Genomic DNA, 16,418 nt, shown 5'->3' on the forward strand with positions numbered 1-16,418 from the left:
AGTATTTAACTCCTTTGCTCTCTTGCTGCTTCTTAGTTCAAACCAGTCTCTTTCGAATTACCTACCATGATTTTCAAAGCTAAGATTCTTTCTAACTAGAGTGCTGATGGAATCCTCTATTGACAGAACTACTTCACCTCCTTTTTGACTTTGTCTGTACCTCCCAGATGCTGAACAGTCTGAAGATTTAATTTTCAGCTTTGGTCACCCTACAACTACATTTCTGAAATGGCAGTCCGATCATATTCACTCACCTTGTTGCAGATACAGCATCTATCTACATGGCCTTTTAACGTTTTAAAAAATTTGATGCTATTTGACCTTTTTTCCACAGTCTATTTATTTTGTCTGCTACATTTCTAATCTAAACTTCATGCTTTGCTTCCTTCTTGCCTGACTCTTCCGTCAGGTTCTGACCTTCCTGTCAAGCTAGTATAAACCCTTTCCAAAAACACTAGCAAAACCCATTGTTTAAATATTGGCCTTGCTCCAGTTGTGGTGGAAATCTGTAGCTGAATTGTAAGACTTTCTATTGACGCAGAGCCTACAGAACAGGGGTTCCCAACCTGGATTTCACAGACCCCTCGGTTAATGGTAGGGGTCCGGGGCATAAAAAAGATTGGGAATCCTGCTACAGAGTAATAAAAACATTTTGTTCTTTCTCATTAACATGACAAGCAAAATTCAATACTAAACTACGCAAATACTAAATTACTATGCCAAAACTGTAAGTATGTTTTGAAGAGAAGAAGGAGTCAAAATTTCAGACCTTTATCTTGGAAGATAAACAACTGTTGGCTCATATTTCTAGATGATCATGAAACCAGATTTGCTAGATCTCAGATAATTTATAATGGTTAGAGGAGATTACAAGAGGAGAAATGGTCTTAGAAGGAGTTCAAGATAAGGATATGAATTTTAAAAGTAAAATGTTTCTTCAGTGAAAGCTAGTATAAATCAGCAAAGGCATGAGTGATAGGAGGAATGGACTTAGTCCAAGTTAAAATACGTACAGCAGTGTTTTGCATGAACTTAATCTCATAGAGAATATAGTGCAGGAGGCCAGAATTTGACTGTGATGTTTAAGCCTTGACTTAACAAAGACATAGTTGAGTGTTTTAGCAACAAATGAACTAAAGCAGGGTAGAATAAAGTGGCTATCAAAGAGAAAGTAGAGAAAAGTAGTTAGAAGCTCACTTAAGGTAAAATACAACACCAAGAAAATTTGTTCCTTTTGCAGAGGCTTCATCTGTTTAATTCTTAATGTTGTGTTTGGGTTGCTCCAATGTAATCAACTGAAAATAACTTTTTAAAAAGTTCTCCCTTTCACAAGGTACATCTAACAAAATCTCAATTATTAACAAAGGAAAACAGAGAGCATCAAGTAAAGTCAGAGAGATAATCATAGTTAATATTTCAAGTAAGTGACCTTTCAATGAAACTAGGAAAAATCAGAGATAAAACAATGTTTAAAATGCAGGGAAAATTAAGTATGTGAAGAGCAAGAGGACAAAATGTGAGAGAATAGGGCCAATCAAGCATGTATGGAACCAGACAAGGTAGTGGAGGTACTTAATGAATACTTTGCTTCAGTATTCACTACGAGAAAGGATCTTGGTGATTGTAGGGATGACTTACAGCGGACTGAAAAACTTGAGAATACCTGTATAGATATTAAGAAAGAGGATGTGCCGGAGCTTTTGGAAAGCATCAAGTTGGATAAGTTGCCGGGACCGGATGAGATGTACCCCAGGCTACTGTGGGAGGCGAGGGAGGAGATTGCTGAGCCTCTGGTAATGATCTTTGCATCATCAATGAGGACAGTAGAGGTTCCGGAAGATTTGAGGATTGAAGATGTTGTTCCCTTATTCAAGAAAGGGTGTAAAGGTAGTCCAGGAAATGATAGACCAGTGAGTCTTACTTCAGTGGTTGGTAAGTTGATGGAGAAGACCCTGAGAGGCAGGATTTATGAACATTTGGAGAGGCATAATATGATTAGGAATAGTCAGCATGGCTTTGTCAAAGGCAGGTCGTGCCTTACAAGCCTGATTGAATTTTTTGAGGATGTAACTAAACACATTGATGCAGGTAGAGCAGTAGATGTAGTGTATAAGGATTTCAGAAAGGCACTTGATAAGGTACCCCATGCAAGGCTTATTAAGAAATTAAGGAGGCATGGGATCCAAGGGCACATTGTTTTGTGGATCCAGAACTGGCTTGCCCACAGAAGGCAAAGAGTGGTTGTAGACAGGTTATATTCTGCATGGAGGTCGGTGACCAATGAGAGCCTCAGGGATCTATTCTGGGACCCCTTCTCTTCATGACTTTTATAAATCACCTGGATAAGGAAGTGGAGGGATGGGTTAATAAATTTGCTAATGACACAAAGGTTGGGGGTGTTGTTGATAGTGTGGAGGGCTGTCAGAGGTTATAGCAGGACAGCAATAGGATGCAAACTGGGCTGAGAAGTGGCAGATGGAGTTCAACCCAGGTAAGTGTGAGGTGGTTCATTTTGGTAGGTCAAATATGATGGCAGAATATAATATTAACGGTGAGACAATTGGCAGTGTGGAGGATCAGAGGGATGTTGGGGTCCAAGTCCATAGGACACTCAAAGTTGCTGTGCAGGTTGACTCTGTGGTTAAGAAGGCATACAGTGCATTGGCCTTCATCAACCGTGGGACTGAGCTTAAAGAGCCGAGAAGTAATGTTACAGCTACTTAGGACCCTGGTCAGACCCCACTTAGAGTACTGTGCTCATTTCTGGTCACCTCACTACAGGAATGATGTGGAAACTATAGAAAGGGTGCAGAGGAGATTTACAAGGATGCTGCCGGGATTGAGGAGCATGCCTTATGAGAATAGGTTGAGTGAACTTGGGCTTTTCTCCTTGGTGCTGCAGAAGATGAGAGGTGACCTGATAGAGGTGTATAAGATGATGAGAGTCATTGATCATGTGGATAGAGGCTTTTTCCAGGACTGAAATGGCGAACACGAGGGCACAGTTTTGAGGTACTTGGAAGTAGATATAGAGGAGATGTCAGGGTTAAGTTTTTATGCAGAGAGCGTGAGTGTGTGGAATGGGCTGCTGGCGACGATGGTGGAGGTGGATACGATAGGATCTTTTAGGAGACTCTTGGATAGGTACATGGAGCTTAGTAAAATAGAGGGCTATGGGTAACCCTAGGTAATTTCTAAAGTAAGTACGTGTTCGGCACAGCTTCGTGGGTCTAAGGGCCTAGGTCTTCTATGTTTCTATGTTTTAAAGTAGAGAACTGAAGGGAAGGAACAGGGAAAAGATTTTTGATCGCATATAAGGCAGCAGAGATTGAAAGATGAAAGGAGATGATAAAACAAGTGTAAGAATGTGAAAATGAATCATTTTCCCTATCCAACCTTTCTCAACAGGCTGTATATTTTGTACAGTACAGTACTGTGCAAAAGTCTTTGGCACCCTAGATTTTATATGGTGTCAGATGATACAGCCATCCTGGAGCCCTGATCTCAAAACCATCGAGGCTGTCAGGGATTACCTGAGGAGACAGAAGCAAGCAAAACAGCCAAGTCTGCAGAAGAACTGTGGAAAATTCTCCAAAAAGCTTGGAACAATCTACTAGACGATTTTTTAAATAAAATTCCAAGACAGTGTACCTAAGAGAATTGATGTAGTTTTAAAGGCAAAGGGCAGTCACACCAAATATGGATTTGATTTAGTTTTTTTTTACATTTTACTGCTCTTTATAGTAAATTTTTAATATTTAGGAACTTTTCATTTAATTATTTTTGAAGGTATCTTCACTTTGCAGAACTTTTTACATGCACCTAAGACCTGCACAGTTCTGTAATCTGTATTATTGTCTTTTTATCTTCATTTTCAGAATCAGATTTATTATTATAGACACATGACATGAATTAATTGTTTTGTGGCAGAAGTTCAGTGCAAGGACTGAAAAATCTATGAAGTACAAGAATAAATATATAGTACAAAAGAAAAAGACAGTGTTCATGGATCATTAAAAAATCTTGATGGCTATTCCTAAATTATTGAATCTGAGTCTTCAGGCGAGTGTACCTCCTCCCTGATGGTAGTAACAAGAAAAGGGCCTATCGTGAAAGATGAGAGTCCTTAATGATGGATGACATCTTCCTGAGGCACCGCATCTTTAAGATGTCCCCAGTGGTAGTAAAGGTTGTTGATGAATAGAAAAGATATGAGCAGACTATGTAATGAGATGGTTATATTTATTAAAATAAGTAAATTGAGTTCTTTGTTCTGCTTTGAAATTGACAGTTTACCTTAGAATTGATTAGATTGTAGTTTTTTTAACATAAAGAAAGAACCTCAAGGATGAAGTCGAGCCATGTTTCCTCCCTAGCTATTTAAAAACAGTTTACGTTATTTTAATTTGTAACTATTATTCCCAGCAATTCCATCGTATTGACATTCAAAATAAAATGTTAGCCTCATGGAACAACTTCAAAAGATGTTTGTGATCAGCAACAGTGACATATATAAATCCAATGATTCAACAATGAGGTTGATTAAAACCAAGACTTCTGTGGTAAGCCAAGCAATGATTTTGCATGAAAATATTTTTGCTACTCATAATTCAACACAGATTTATTACCACAATTGGATTTTATGCCATTCTCACTAAACACAATAGAAAACTTATTACTAACAATGTTGAAGGTTAGGTAATTGGAAATCATTTCTTAGTATAAATCTGGAATTAAGTGGGAAATATATGAACTAATTCATTCTGGAAAACAATGTCGCAGAACTATACTGTATGTATGTACAGATATTCTATTCTTAAGGCGGGGTGGAGATTCCTCCCTCACAAAGGAGGTGTAAGATGCACTTTCCTTCTGCTAGCTTGTAGGTTACCCTTGGGCTAGGTGTAGCTTATCCCCTTAGTCCGGGTCATGTGATCCATGAGAGTACGCGGTGCATAACACAAGCCCTGGTTATGTGACCACTGACACCAGGCAGATAATGGCTGGGGTCACCCATTTTGTAAAGACACTGCCCAGAAGAAGGAAAATGTCAAACTACTTCTGTCGAAAAATTTGCCAAGAACAATCATGGTCATGGGTCCATGAATGCACATGTCATAGGACATGACACATAATACTGATGATGTAACTATCAGTTCTACTTGACCATATGACTCTGTTAGTTTCCACACAGGCTCTACTTTATTACAACAGCTCAGCTTTATAATAGTAATGTCTTTTCCACTGTGCCATGCGATATGAATCCTTCACTATGTGAAAAGGATATAAGGGAAAAGGGTTGATACGTTTTGAGAAGATATCATTTGCAAATACAAAGTGATTGATTTTAAACTGCTCCTCTTCCCCCATCTCATTAATGTGGCAGGAATAGTAAAGGGAACTTCACACTGCAATACCAACACCCTCCAAACACAAAATTTCCCCTCCTTAAACAATATATTTTATCATAAAGTAGGAAGTACTTACACATTTTCACTCATTTATTATCATCAGGATACAATTATATCTGCACAAAATAAATATATGAAGCCTAATGCTTTAGCAGTAGTTATTTCATACTAACTGTCCCCAGTTCAGTTTCTACTCCTTGAGAGTTATAATGTTACTCTTGCCAATTCTGGGAATGTAGCAAGTGATTCAAATGTGGTTCAGGAGAAAAAAATTGCTTGGGTCTGGACCTGACTTGAAGCTCTCAGCAGAGGAATGTATACAAAATATAATTCAAATAAAATTGTGTCTCTATAATACTTGTCCTGTCTTCTTCCAACCAGTAATGAAAAGCAAATTGCCAACAACAAATTCTTTCTTCATCATTAACTGGGTTGCTAGAACAATTGGCTTATGAAGGATGTGGACAGTAATATTTTAGATCAGTTGCTGCTATCAATTAATTTCTTCTTTATTTGGACATTATTTCCAAGTTGTGGTGGTAGGTCGTCCAAACTCTTTTGCCCTTCCACCTTTTGAACCAGACTGACCCGGGCGATTTTTCGTTTCACGATCAGCTCCATCATTCAATGTTAAATCTTCATCACAGCTGATGATGAAACATAAAAACAAGGAATCTTTAGATTTTTAAACAGGTGTTTATTTAGGTAAGGATTCAGCAGTGGTTTTATCCATTTCTAATCTGTTTTGATGGGATGTGATTATTTGCAATAGATTCCATCATTAACTACAATTCTGAATTATCACAGAAGGTAAACTTGATAAGATGACATTTTTGAAATGATAATAAGACATGAATCTCTCTCTTTGGATTATCAAAAGCTACTGAATTGAAATTTTAATGAAATATTGGGGAGTATTGTTTTCATGCACCTCTAGGTACCTGGGACATGGTTATGTTTCTGTTTATGAGAGTCTAAAAATGTTTTTTAAAACACTTCCTCCAATCTTTGTTCATTTTTACTATATTGATGGCTATCAGTTTGTCTTTGGTAATGTTGAGCAATGTTCTTGTGAAGTGCCGGGGACTCTTTACTACATTCAATGCACTGGGTTTAAATGTCTCTCCTGGCGATGTCTTCACCTCCTGAAGGCGGCTGATACCAGGTGGAGTTGATGAGCATGTGAGAGAGAATAGCTTATGGAAAAGAAAGTTGGGAAATAGGATTGATGGGATTGCTCTGCAAACCACATGAATTCAATGGTCCAAAAGAATATTTTTAAAAATTAAATGTTGCTTCACCTATTTGCAGCATAAAAAAGACAACATTCTATCAAGCTAGGTGATACTCTTGACATGGACAGAAGACAGAAATTAAAAAAGAAAAAGCAATGGACTTAGATTTATTTTCTTCTAACTTACAGGATAACATAATTTCCAAGGGTTTCTTTAGTAGGAGCTTTGCTGAACTTCCAAGCTGAGATATCACCGTTGGGAACTACAACATTCAACGTGTCATTGATGAGATTATATTTCATGATTCGATCACTAGCAGTGCTGGCTGCCAATGAAGGAGAAGCATTTACCTGTTAGAAGGACAAATGATTTTATAAAAATGGAAATAATTGAAATAAATAGGACTTATCCTGTAGGAAAATACTAATAATTACATCATTTAAGCATCTCAGTTATTTACAGTGGAAACCTTGCCTTCATGCTCATAAAATGACGTATTTTCCCAGCTTTTGAAGTTAGTCATTTATGTATGAACTCAGCCACATGAACAATGAGATGTACCTGCATGTTGTACTCTGTCCTTTAGATGTAATGATGCCCTTTTCTCTAATACGACCATAAGACACAGGAGCAGAATTAGGCAATTTGGCCCATTGGGTCTGCTCCGCCATTCAATCACAGCTGATCCATTTCCCCCCTCCTCAGCCCCACTTTCTGGCCTTCTCCCTGTAACCTTTGATGCAATGTCCAGTCACGAACCTATCAAGCTCTGCCTTAAATACACCCAATGATCTGGCCGCCACAGCTGCCTGTGGTAACAAATTCACCACCCTCTGGCTAAAGCAATTTCTCCGCAATTCTGTATTAAATGGACACTCCTCTATCCTGAGGCTGTGCCATCTTGTCCTAGACTCCCCACCACAGGAAACATTCTTTCCACATCTACTCTGTCTAGGTCTTTCAACCTTCAAAAGGCTTCACTGAGATCCTCCCTCATCCTGACCAAAGGGCCTTTTATATTCACCTGAATAGACAGACAGTGACTCATTTCAATGAGTCACTGATAAAAGGCAGTTCTGAAATCCTCCATTTATATATTTAATACATATACTTCTTGAATTTCTATAGTTCAAGATTTACATGAGGCATAGCTTGTGTAGAAGTACAGCAGGGAGACTGAAAATTTCCTAGGATCTGATTTGTTGACTTTTTGTTTGTAGTTATCTCCATCTATCTCAAATAGGGCTTATACTGTAAGCAGAAAGGAAGAGACACCCAGGCCATTCTATTTCTAAGATCAGAATGAAATTGGGAAAGGATAACAGATGTGGCATCTACATGTATTATTCTCAGCTCCATTAAAACTGCAAACTGCTTGCTTAAAAAACAAAAGCCAGTCAAATGATTAGTGACACAAGCTATCCATTACAGTAAGTTGTTTTCCATCAGTGCTTTACTCCAAAGAAAGCTTTAAAAAGTGCTGCCCAATAAAAGATGTCCCAATAAGATTGAGAAAGGAGTCTAACTACATGTGATTCATTGTAATTCTAATAATGGAACAGCATTGTTTTGTTTTATTCCATAGTGTGTTGTACCATATTAGCATATTTTTTTCTAGAATTGTCTTAGCAATTGATAACAGCTGTTACATAAATCTCAATCTGCATTTATTCAGCACCAATTACCTCAATGAGCCACGGTTTTAATTTGCTATCGATGATAATGTCATACCCATAACATTCAAAGCAGTGTTTGTCATTTGTTATTACAGGCTGTAAAAGACAGAAGAGATTTGGCTTAGAATGTTGAAATGAAGAAACAATTGTTGAATGAATTCACTCAGTAGATAGCTTTAGTCTTTATAAATGCTTATTAAATGGATATTAAATCACTATTAAACCAGAAACCTCACAATACTGTGATGAGTCCTTGGTGAGATTGGTTCAGACCCAAAAGCTGGAGTACCCAAAGAGACATGGAATAAAAGTGAATCGAGAACTGAGCACAAAACCAAATACTAGATAACTCTGGTTCAGGTGCTCTTCAAAAGCGCCCAAAATATGATTGCCAATTAGCGGGACAGTCCTGAACCCTTAAAAGGGCTGTGCCAGCTATCTATACTCCAGAGTTAGAATGTCTAAACCCCGGAAGCTGGTGAGGTCGTGTATGTCTTGTAACAAATACTTTCGATTAGAAACAAGCAATCTTCTGCAGAAATAGTGAAAGTAATGAAAAAGCTTTTGAATTCACATATTTTAATTTCTTTGTTAAATATTACTGGTGTTAAAAATTAAATAAACTACTTTTCAAGATGGCATACAATTATCACTGCAATTTTTTTGCTACAGGCATTTTTCTGTAAATGGTTACATTCAATTCCTCACTCAGTAAGATTTTGTTATATAAAGCAAGGCCTCGAAATTTTGGACAAGACAGCAAAATATTGCCCTGCCCACAATTCTCTAAAAACTATGAAAACTAGGACATGATAAGCTAGAAATTTACTAACACATTAATATTCAAACTACGACAACCAAGATCTTATCCATTATGGCTTCAGAGGGAGCCACACTACACAAGCTGCTGAATCTACACGGTACTGTCTTAAAAACAAGTAAAACACACTTCATGTAAAAAGACAAAAAGGGGAATCTGTTTTTCCATGTTATATATGTATACTTTCAACAAATCTTCTGAATCAATGTGCTTAAAAACCTTTACAATAAAGACCAACATATTAATTTCTTTCTTAATTGCTTATTGTACTTGGTTTTGCTCTTTCCCAGTTCCAACAAAAGAGTAACATTACAAACAAGAGAAAATCTGCAGATGCTAGAAATCCGAACAACGCAAACAAAATGCTGGAGGAACTCAGCGTTCCTCCAGCATCTTATGTGTGTTGAAAGAGAAATATTAGCTTACTCTTTATGCAGATGCTGACTATCCTGCTAAGTTTTTACAGCATTTTCTGCTTCTAATACAGATTTGTTCCAGCACTTGCAGTTTTTTGATTTGCAGTTATGGTGAAGTAGAAACCCTGATGACTGCTCAGCAGTCCACTGGAAGAGGATCAGTGGTACTGTGGGTTAGAGCGGGACATGACCTTCCGGGAGGTGGAAGCAGACAGATGTAATTTTCTTCCTTTGTTGTTACTTGTGGCACATCAGGCGGCTTTTTTTTTGCTGTTTCCTTAGTGTTTGTCTGTTTTTTATGACAAGTTGATAGCTCGTTGCTCAACCCAGCATGCATGGAAAGCATGCAAGCAGCCAGCCAGATTTGAACCCAGGACCGTTGGCCTTGAAGTCCTGTGCTGATGTCACACCACCACCGGCCAGCTTAATTCTCTTCCTTTTTGTGTTTACAATTCTCTTCCTTATGACTCACAAACACAATTGAAAGGATATTTTCTCTTCCATGGTTCTCCTGAGGTCTGAGAACTCTATCTCGTCGTGTTTAAACCAGTAGAGAAGAGTCTGAAGCACAAAGCCTTATTATACCATTTGTATGAGCAAACCATCCAAGAGAGTATGTTAGTTATCTACCCAGCCCTGTTAAAACAAAGATTTTTATGGGCTGGATTCATATAGTTTTTTTACATTTACATATCCAATCTGATTAAAATTGGCCCATCAACACCTTCCAGTTTTAGACATCCCATTTGCTTGGCACCCCACTCACCCACCCTAAATATTAATTTTCTGTGCCATAAGTGCACCATTTACCAAATGCACTGCAGTTGATTACCTACTCTGATTGAACCTCACGAAGTGCTATCACAAAGAACAAAGGCAGCTTCGGGTGGAAGAGGACATTACCACCTCACGTTTCCTCCTCAGGCATATGCCATTCTAACTTGGCAATACGTCATTGCTTCTTCACCGTGAATTGGGTACTGAAACACCCTTTTCAACACCACTGAGAGCATACCTTCATCAGAAGGTCTGCAGTTGTTCAAGAAGAAAGCTCACAACCATGTTCTTGAGGTGAATTTGATTTGGGCAAAAAATGCTGGCCTTGCCAACAATAACCATATCCTGAAAATTGAATAAATAGAAATAAATTTGGAGGAGTTTTAAAGTTTCTTAAAGAGATTTGGTTGTGTGCTAGATTTTTAAAAATGTTTTCGATTTCCAGCCATCTTATTGCACTCTTAAATGTAACTAAATATCACAATTATACTCACAGCTACAGCTTTGAGCGAATGTACAATCATCCAGTGAATTTCATCAAACAGGTTATCAGTGACTTTCTTTCCTCGTGTGCTTTCCAAGTAAAGTTTCAGATTTGCCACAGTCCATTTCCCACCATGAATGGAGTTGTAGTCATCCTTCAAAAGTATTTTAAGTTTTCCATTAGTACTCAGAATAATTCAAAATGGTTATGAATTTAATATGAATACTAAATTACTGATGATTCATCAGTAGTTTACCCTAAATTAATGAGTGTATTCAGAGCATTCAATGATGGTGATATGACAAAAAGCACATTCCCTGTGATCCAGGAAGATCTTTTGAAGATGGTTTTAAAATAGTGAATTTTTGATGCTTCATCTCATCAGTGTTATGCAGAGTGGACTGTTATCTGGAGGATCTTGCACATAGACTGGCTCAAATTTCACACAAATAGAGCAATATTTTCTTCAAAGGATTATGCACTTGGGATGACTAAATCAATATCAATATAGTTTTAAACAGTTTTCTTAACTAATCAGAAACTGGGAAAAGAAACCAAGCATTCAATTTCTTAAGTGAGGTGGCTCAATTTCTTGTGCACATGCACAAATAAAGTTTCACAAATAAAGTAAAAGGGACAAATTTCTGAAAAGCACCATGTCTGGTACAGGCATGCTAGGCAAGGCATGTTCACAACATTGGCCCATTGGAGTTAAATGACAAGTTTGAAGGCTGTGTTCGCTAGCTCAAGAGCTTACTTTGGGAATTTTTTTACTGTCCACTCACAGTGGCTTTACAGTCTTGTAGCAAAACTTTGAAGGAACAGTATAATCTGCAGGTTTGCTGAGCTCTCTAGAAAATCATTTTTTTTATAGAACCATGCTGAGAATTGCCTGCATCAAAGCCTCCATCAGCATGAACAATCCCAAATTACTACTTCTCTGTATTAACCAGGCCTTACCCCGTGTTTTTGTATGGCAACATTTGTAAGATGCACAAATACGTTGTCCAGTTCATTGACATTTGGAGTGTATTTCACTGTGCAGAATCGGCAAAAGCCCAGCTTATACCTATAATAAATAAATAAATGTATATTTTAGGAAGGTTTCTTTCAATCCCAAAAAATCCAGAGGAGACAAATAAAGTCTTTTGTGCCACATTAAAACTTTGTTACTCAAAAGGTGAATTCATCATCCGATCTTAAGTGGTTGTTGTTTAGATGCTATTAAAACAATATCTGATGAAAGTTGACAAGCAGTAAATTCAACAAGTGCATATCCCCGCCCCATTTCAAATGCAAGCGTCAGCTGGCATCACAATGATATCGTGCACAGACCCAAGGAGGCACAGAAGAACTGTGGTCTTCACACTTTCTTACAAGAGTCTCATCAAGCGGACGAGAAGAAAAGCCAGTGCTCAAAACAATACTATGCAGAAGCTTGCAGATTTAAAATAGGAGGAGCATCTGACCAGGATTTGAACTTCTGCAAATATACTTTGTTTCACTCTTATGCTAAATAGCAGCTTCAGAATTATCGCTAGTTGTCTTACGCCAATGAATGTCAATGGATGTACAGCCTCAGTGGAATACCATCATTAGACATCCAGAGAGCCATGGCTAGCCAAAGAAGAAGAAATAAGCAAGCATAATATGCCAGCTACCCTTCAAATAGTGACACAACTGCTGAGAAAGTCAGAAATCATACAGGATGGGGTCAGCAAATGCAATACAGTGACCGATCAGCTTCTTACTGGGGCAGTGGTCATGAATAACTCGAAAGATTCTAAACTACTTCTGTACCCATGACGAGTCAAGAGCTATCATGGTAAAATAGGTTTACAATACCTAGGATCAGATGGAGCAGGCAACTACTTTTGGTCTGCTCCCCACTCAAGGATGGGCAATGCAGATTTCAGGATCTACCCAGGACCAACTCATGATCTTTGCATTATATTTGTCAACGGAGGGATATATTTGAGGGATATATTTGTCAACAGAGGGATATACAGCTTCTATGCTCAAAAGCTGTATATAAAGTAGATGCAAACATTCAGGTATCTCCTGCACCTAATAAAATGGCCACTGAGTATAGCATGTTTGTAGCCCATCCACTTCAAGATTCAATGTGTTGCCCATTCGGAGATGCTCTTCTGCACACCACTGTTGTAATGCATGGTTATTTGAGTTACTGTTGGCTTGTACCAGTCTGACCATTCTCCTCTGATGAACAAGACATTTCCAATCACAGAACTACTGCGCACTGGATGTTTTTTTGTTTCTCACTCCCAGGAGATCAGCAAGTTTCTGAGATACTCAAACCACCCCATCCGGCACCAACAATCATTCCACTGTCAAAGACACTTAGCTCACATTTCTTCCCCATTCTGATGTTCGGTCTGTACAACTGAACCTCTTGACCATATCTGCATGCTTTTATGCTTTGAGTTGCCGGTCACAAGATTGGCTGATTAGATATTTGCACTAATGAGCAGATGTAAGGTGTACTGAATAAAGTGGCTCCTGAAAATAGTGATTGAATATTAAAGTTTATTGTACTTACAAATAACATTTTAATGGACGAAATGATGTCACCAACACGTAAAAACGAAGATCAAACTTTTTCCCAGCAATTAATAGTGGATTGTCTATGTAGAGGGAAATGACATAAATTTCCTTGGAAGGGTTAGTCACAAAGCTGCAAAAGGAATTAAAATCATTAACAAAACCTTATCAAACAAGAGAAAACCTGCAGATGCTGGAAATCCAAGCAACACACAGAAAATGCTGGTGGAACTCAGCAGGCCAGGCAGCATCTATGGAAAAGAGTACAGTCAATGTTTTGGGCCAAGACCCTTCAACAGGACTGGAGGAAAAAAAGATGAGGGGTCAGAGTTAGAAGGTGGGGGGGGGGGGGGACAAGATAATAGGTGAAACTGGGAGGAGGGAGGGTTGAAGTACAGATCTGGGAAGTTGATTGGTGAAAGAGATACAGAGCAGAAGAAGTGGGAATCTAATAGTAGAGGACAGAAGTCCAAGGAAGAAAGAAAAGGGGAAGGAGCACCAGACAGAGGCAATGGGCAGGGAAGGAGATAAGGTGAGAGAGGGAACAGGGAATGGGGAATGGTGAAGGGGGTAGGGGCATTACTGGAAGTTCAAGAAATCGATGTCCATGCTATCAGGTTGGAGGCGACCCAGACTGAATATAAAGAGTTGTTCCTCCAACCTGAGTGTGGCCTCACTGCGATAGTAGAGGAGGCCATGGATGGACACGTTGGAATAAGCATGGGAAGTGGAATTAAAATGGGTAGCCACTGTTGATCCCGCTTTTTCTGGTGGACAGAGTGTAGGTGCTCAGTGAAGCAGTCTCCCAATCTACGTCTGGTCTCACAGTCATCGATGTAGTGTAGGAAAAGTGGGGAGTGACACCAATGTAGGCTTGGAACATAGACTGTTCCACGTAGCTGACAAACAGGCAGGCATAGCTGGAACCCATGTGAGTACACATGACTACTCCTTTTGTTTGAAGGAAGTGGGAGGAGCCAAAGGAGAAATTATTGAGAATGAGGACAAGTTCTGCTAGATGGAGGAGAGTGGTGGTGGAGGGGAACTAGCTGGGGCTGGTGTCCAGAAAGAAATGGAGAACTTTGAGGCTTTCCTGGTGGGGGGATGGAGATGTATAGGGACTGGACATCCATAGTAAAAATAAGATGCTTGGGGCCAGGGAACTTGAAATCATTGACTGATCAAACATAATCATTGAACTTGATCAAGAGCATGTGAAGTATCACGGATATAGGTAGGAAAAGACTGAACCAGGAAGGGATAAAACTGAGTCAAGGTATGCAAATATGAGTTCGGTGGGGCAGGAACAAGCTGAAACAATGGGACTACCTGGACAGGCAGGTTTGTGGATCTTGGGTAGGAGGTAGAAATGGGAGATGCGGGGTAAGGGAACTATGAGGTTGGTGGCAGTGGATGGAAGATCCCCAGAGCTAATAAGGTCGGTGATGGTGTGGGACAGAATGGCCTGGTGCTACCTTTAGGTAGTAGAACCCTTAGGGTGGTGGTAAGCCATTCATTTGTCTTTCCTTTGAACATTAAAATCTGAGGAGATATGCATCAATCAATGTGAAGTGGAGGGGGGGAGAGGAAGGTAAATTGACATTTTTGCATGGAGATCCAATGGACCTTTGGCATGTTCAGGTGTTTTTTTCTCCAACTGTTATTCTTTAAGGTAGATACATTCCTTTTACAAATTCAAAACGCAATCTGCTGTAGTCACAGCCTGACTACTGCCACCAATTTACAAGTGTGCCAGTAAAACAAAGTCAGGAAGAGATTCACTCAATTGATATCAGGGTTGGATGCCTTTAGGTGTGAGGAGAAACAGGGACTTCTTTCATGAGAACAAGGCAAATTAGAAGAAACCAGCTGGACTGCTTTCAATAAGGTAAATTGGAATGAGCAGATTCCTCAGGTCAGCTAGTCATTTTCAGTTCACCCTCTATGATCTTCTACTCCTTTCTCTGACTTTATTTTTTGCTGGGATTAGAGTTGAAGATTATTTAATTTGACAAGTCAGAGGAAACAAATAGTAAACAACTAAAATGTATTTATGTTGGTAATTACAGGAAAGTAACAACTCGAAATGCACAAATGTGATAGCTTAATTTTTCCAAAATGATCAGAAATTAGTGGACACAAGATTTTATGCGAACTTTTTTTATTCATTTGTGGATTGAGGGTGTTGCTGGCATTTATGCTCTATTTCAACGGCAGTTAAAAGTCATTCCAGATTAATATAGGTCTCATTAATCAGCCAGACCACGTACTTAACAGATTTCCTTCCCTGAATGATTCATTGCTGACGTAGAAGGCGGTTTTATGAGAAATCACTTGTTTTAAAGTCATCATTAATATCGTTAACTTTCATATTTAACTACATAAATTTAAATTTTGCCGAGACTGTGGTGAGATTTGTACTTACACCAACAGTCAGGTAGTCTAGGCCTTTGAATACTGACTTAGCTAGTGACTTAACATTAAGGATATTAGTCCGTTGGGGAGGAGAGAAGAAGAGGAGGAAGAGGAGGAAGAGGAAGAAGAGAAAGAGAAGGAGGATAAGAAGAAGAGGAAGAGGAGGAGGAAGAAGAGGAGGAAGAGGAGGAGGATGGTAATGACGATGATGATCCTTTGAATTGTGTTGATTTGTGCCTTCTGCTAATAGTAAAATGTAAATAGTAAAGATGGAGTTTGGTGTTTTTGTACTCACCTGGAAGTTTTATTGTCACGAGACCATTTCTTGATTTGTGAGAGCTTGTTGATAAGGAATATTCCTCTCCCTTGAGCCTTCCCACATGGCTTCATGATCCAGGTGCTGCACGGATTCCTCCTGAATTCTTCCACGAACATATTATAGTCTGCCGGCAGCATAAATGTAACTGGAATAAAATCTTTAAAAACAAACAGAGCTTGAAATAATCAAATTGTACGTCAATAAATATTGGATATGTTTCAATTACCACGTAGCTTTGTAGAGTAATGTCTAACTTATGGCTATCCTTATGATAAAGTACAAAAGTCTACCATCACTGGCATG

At 38.8% G+C, this 16,418-nt stretch overlaps 1 protein-coding gene across 1 annotated transcript in view; it reads right to left on the reverse strand.

Moving 5' to 3' along the window:
• Positions 1-5,195: 5,195 nt before the first annotated feature.
• The window catches only part of LOC140203350 (polyglutamylase complex subunit TTLL1-like), a 41,184-nt gene continuing 29,961 nt past the window's right edge, over positions 5,196-16,418 (reverse strand). The window contains exons 4-10 of the mRNA XM_072269390.1: positions 16,092-16,272; positions 13,380-13,514; positions 11,780-11,888; positions 10,830-10,973; positions 8,332-8,418; positions 6,833-6,996; positions 5,196-6,058 (exon numbers count right to left, since the gene is read on the reverse strand). Coding sequence (XP_072125491.1) covers positions 5,932-6,058; positions 6,833-6,996; positions 8,332-8,418; positions 10,830-10,973; positions 11,780-11,888; positions 13,380-13,514; positions 16,092-16,272 — 947 coding nt within the window. The 3' untranslated portion in view covers positions 5,196-5,931. The remainder of the gene's footprint in view (positions 6,059-6,832; positions 6,997-8,331; positions 8,419-10,829; positions 10,974-11,779; positions 11,889-13,379; positions 13,515-16,091; positions 16,273-16,418) is intronic.

The sequence above is a fragment of the Mobula birostris genome, chromosome 9 (genome assembly GCF_030028105.1).
Source record: "Mobula birostris isolate sMobBir1 chromosome 9, sMobBir1.hap1, whole genome shotgun sequence".
Classification (NCBI taxonomy): Eukaryota; Metazoa; Chordata; class Chondrichthyes; order Myliobatiformes; family Myliobatidae; genus Mobula; species Mobula birostris.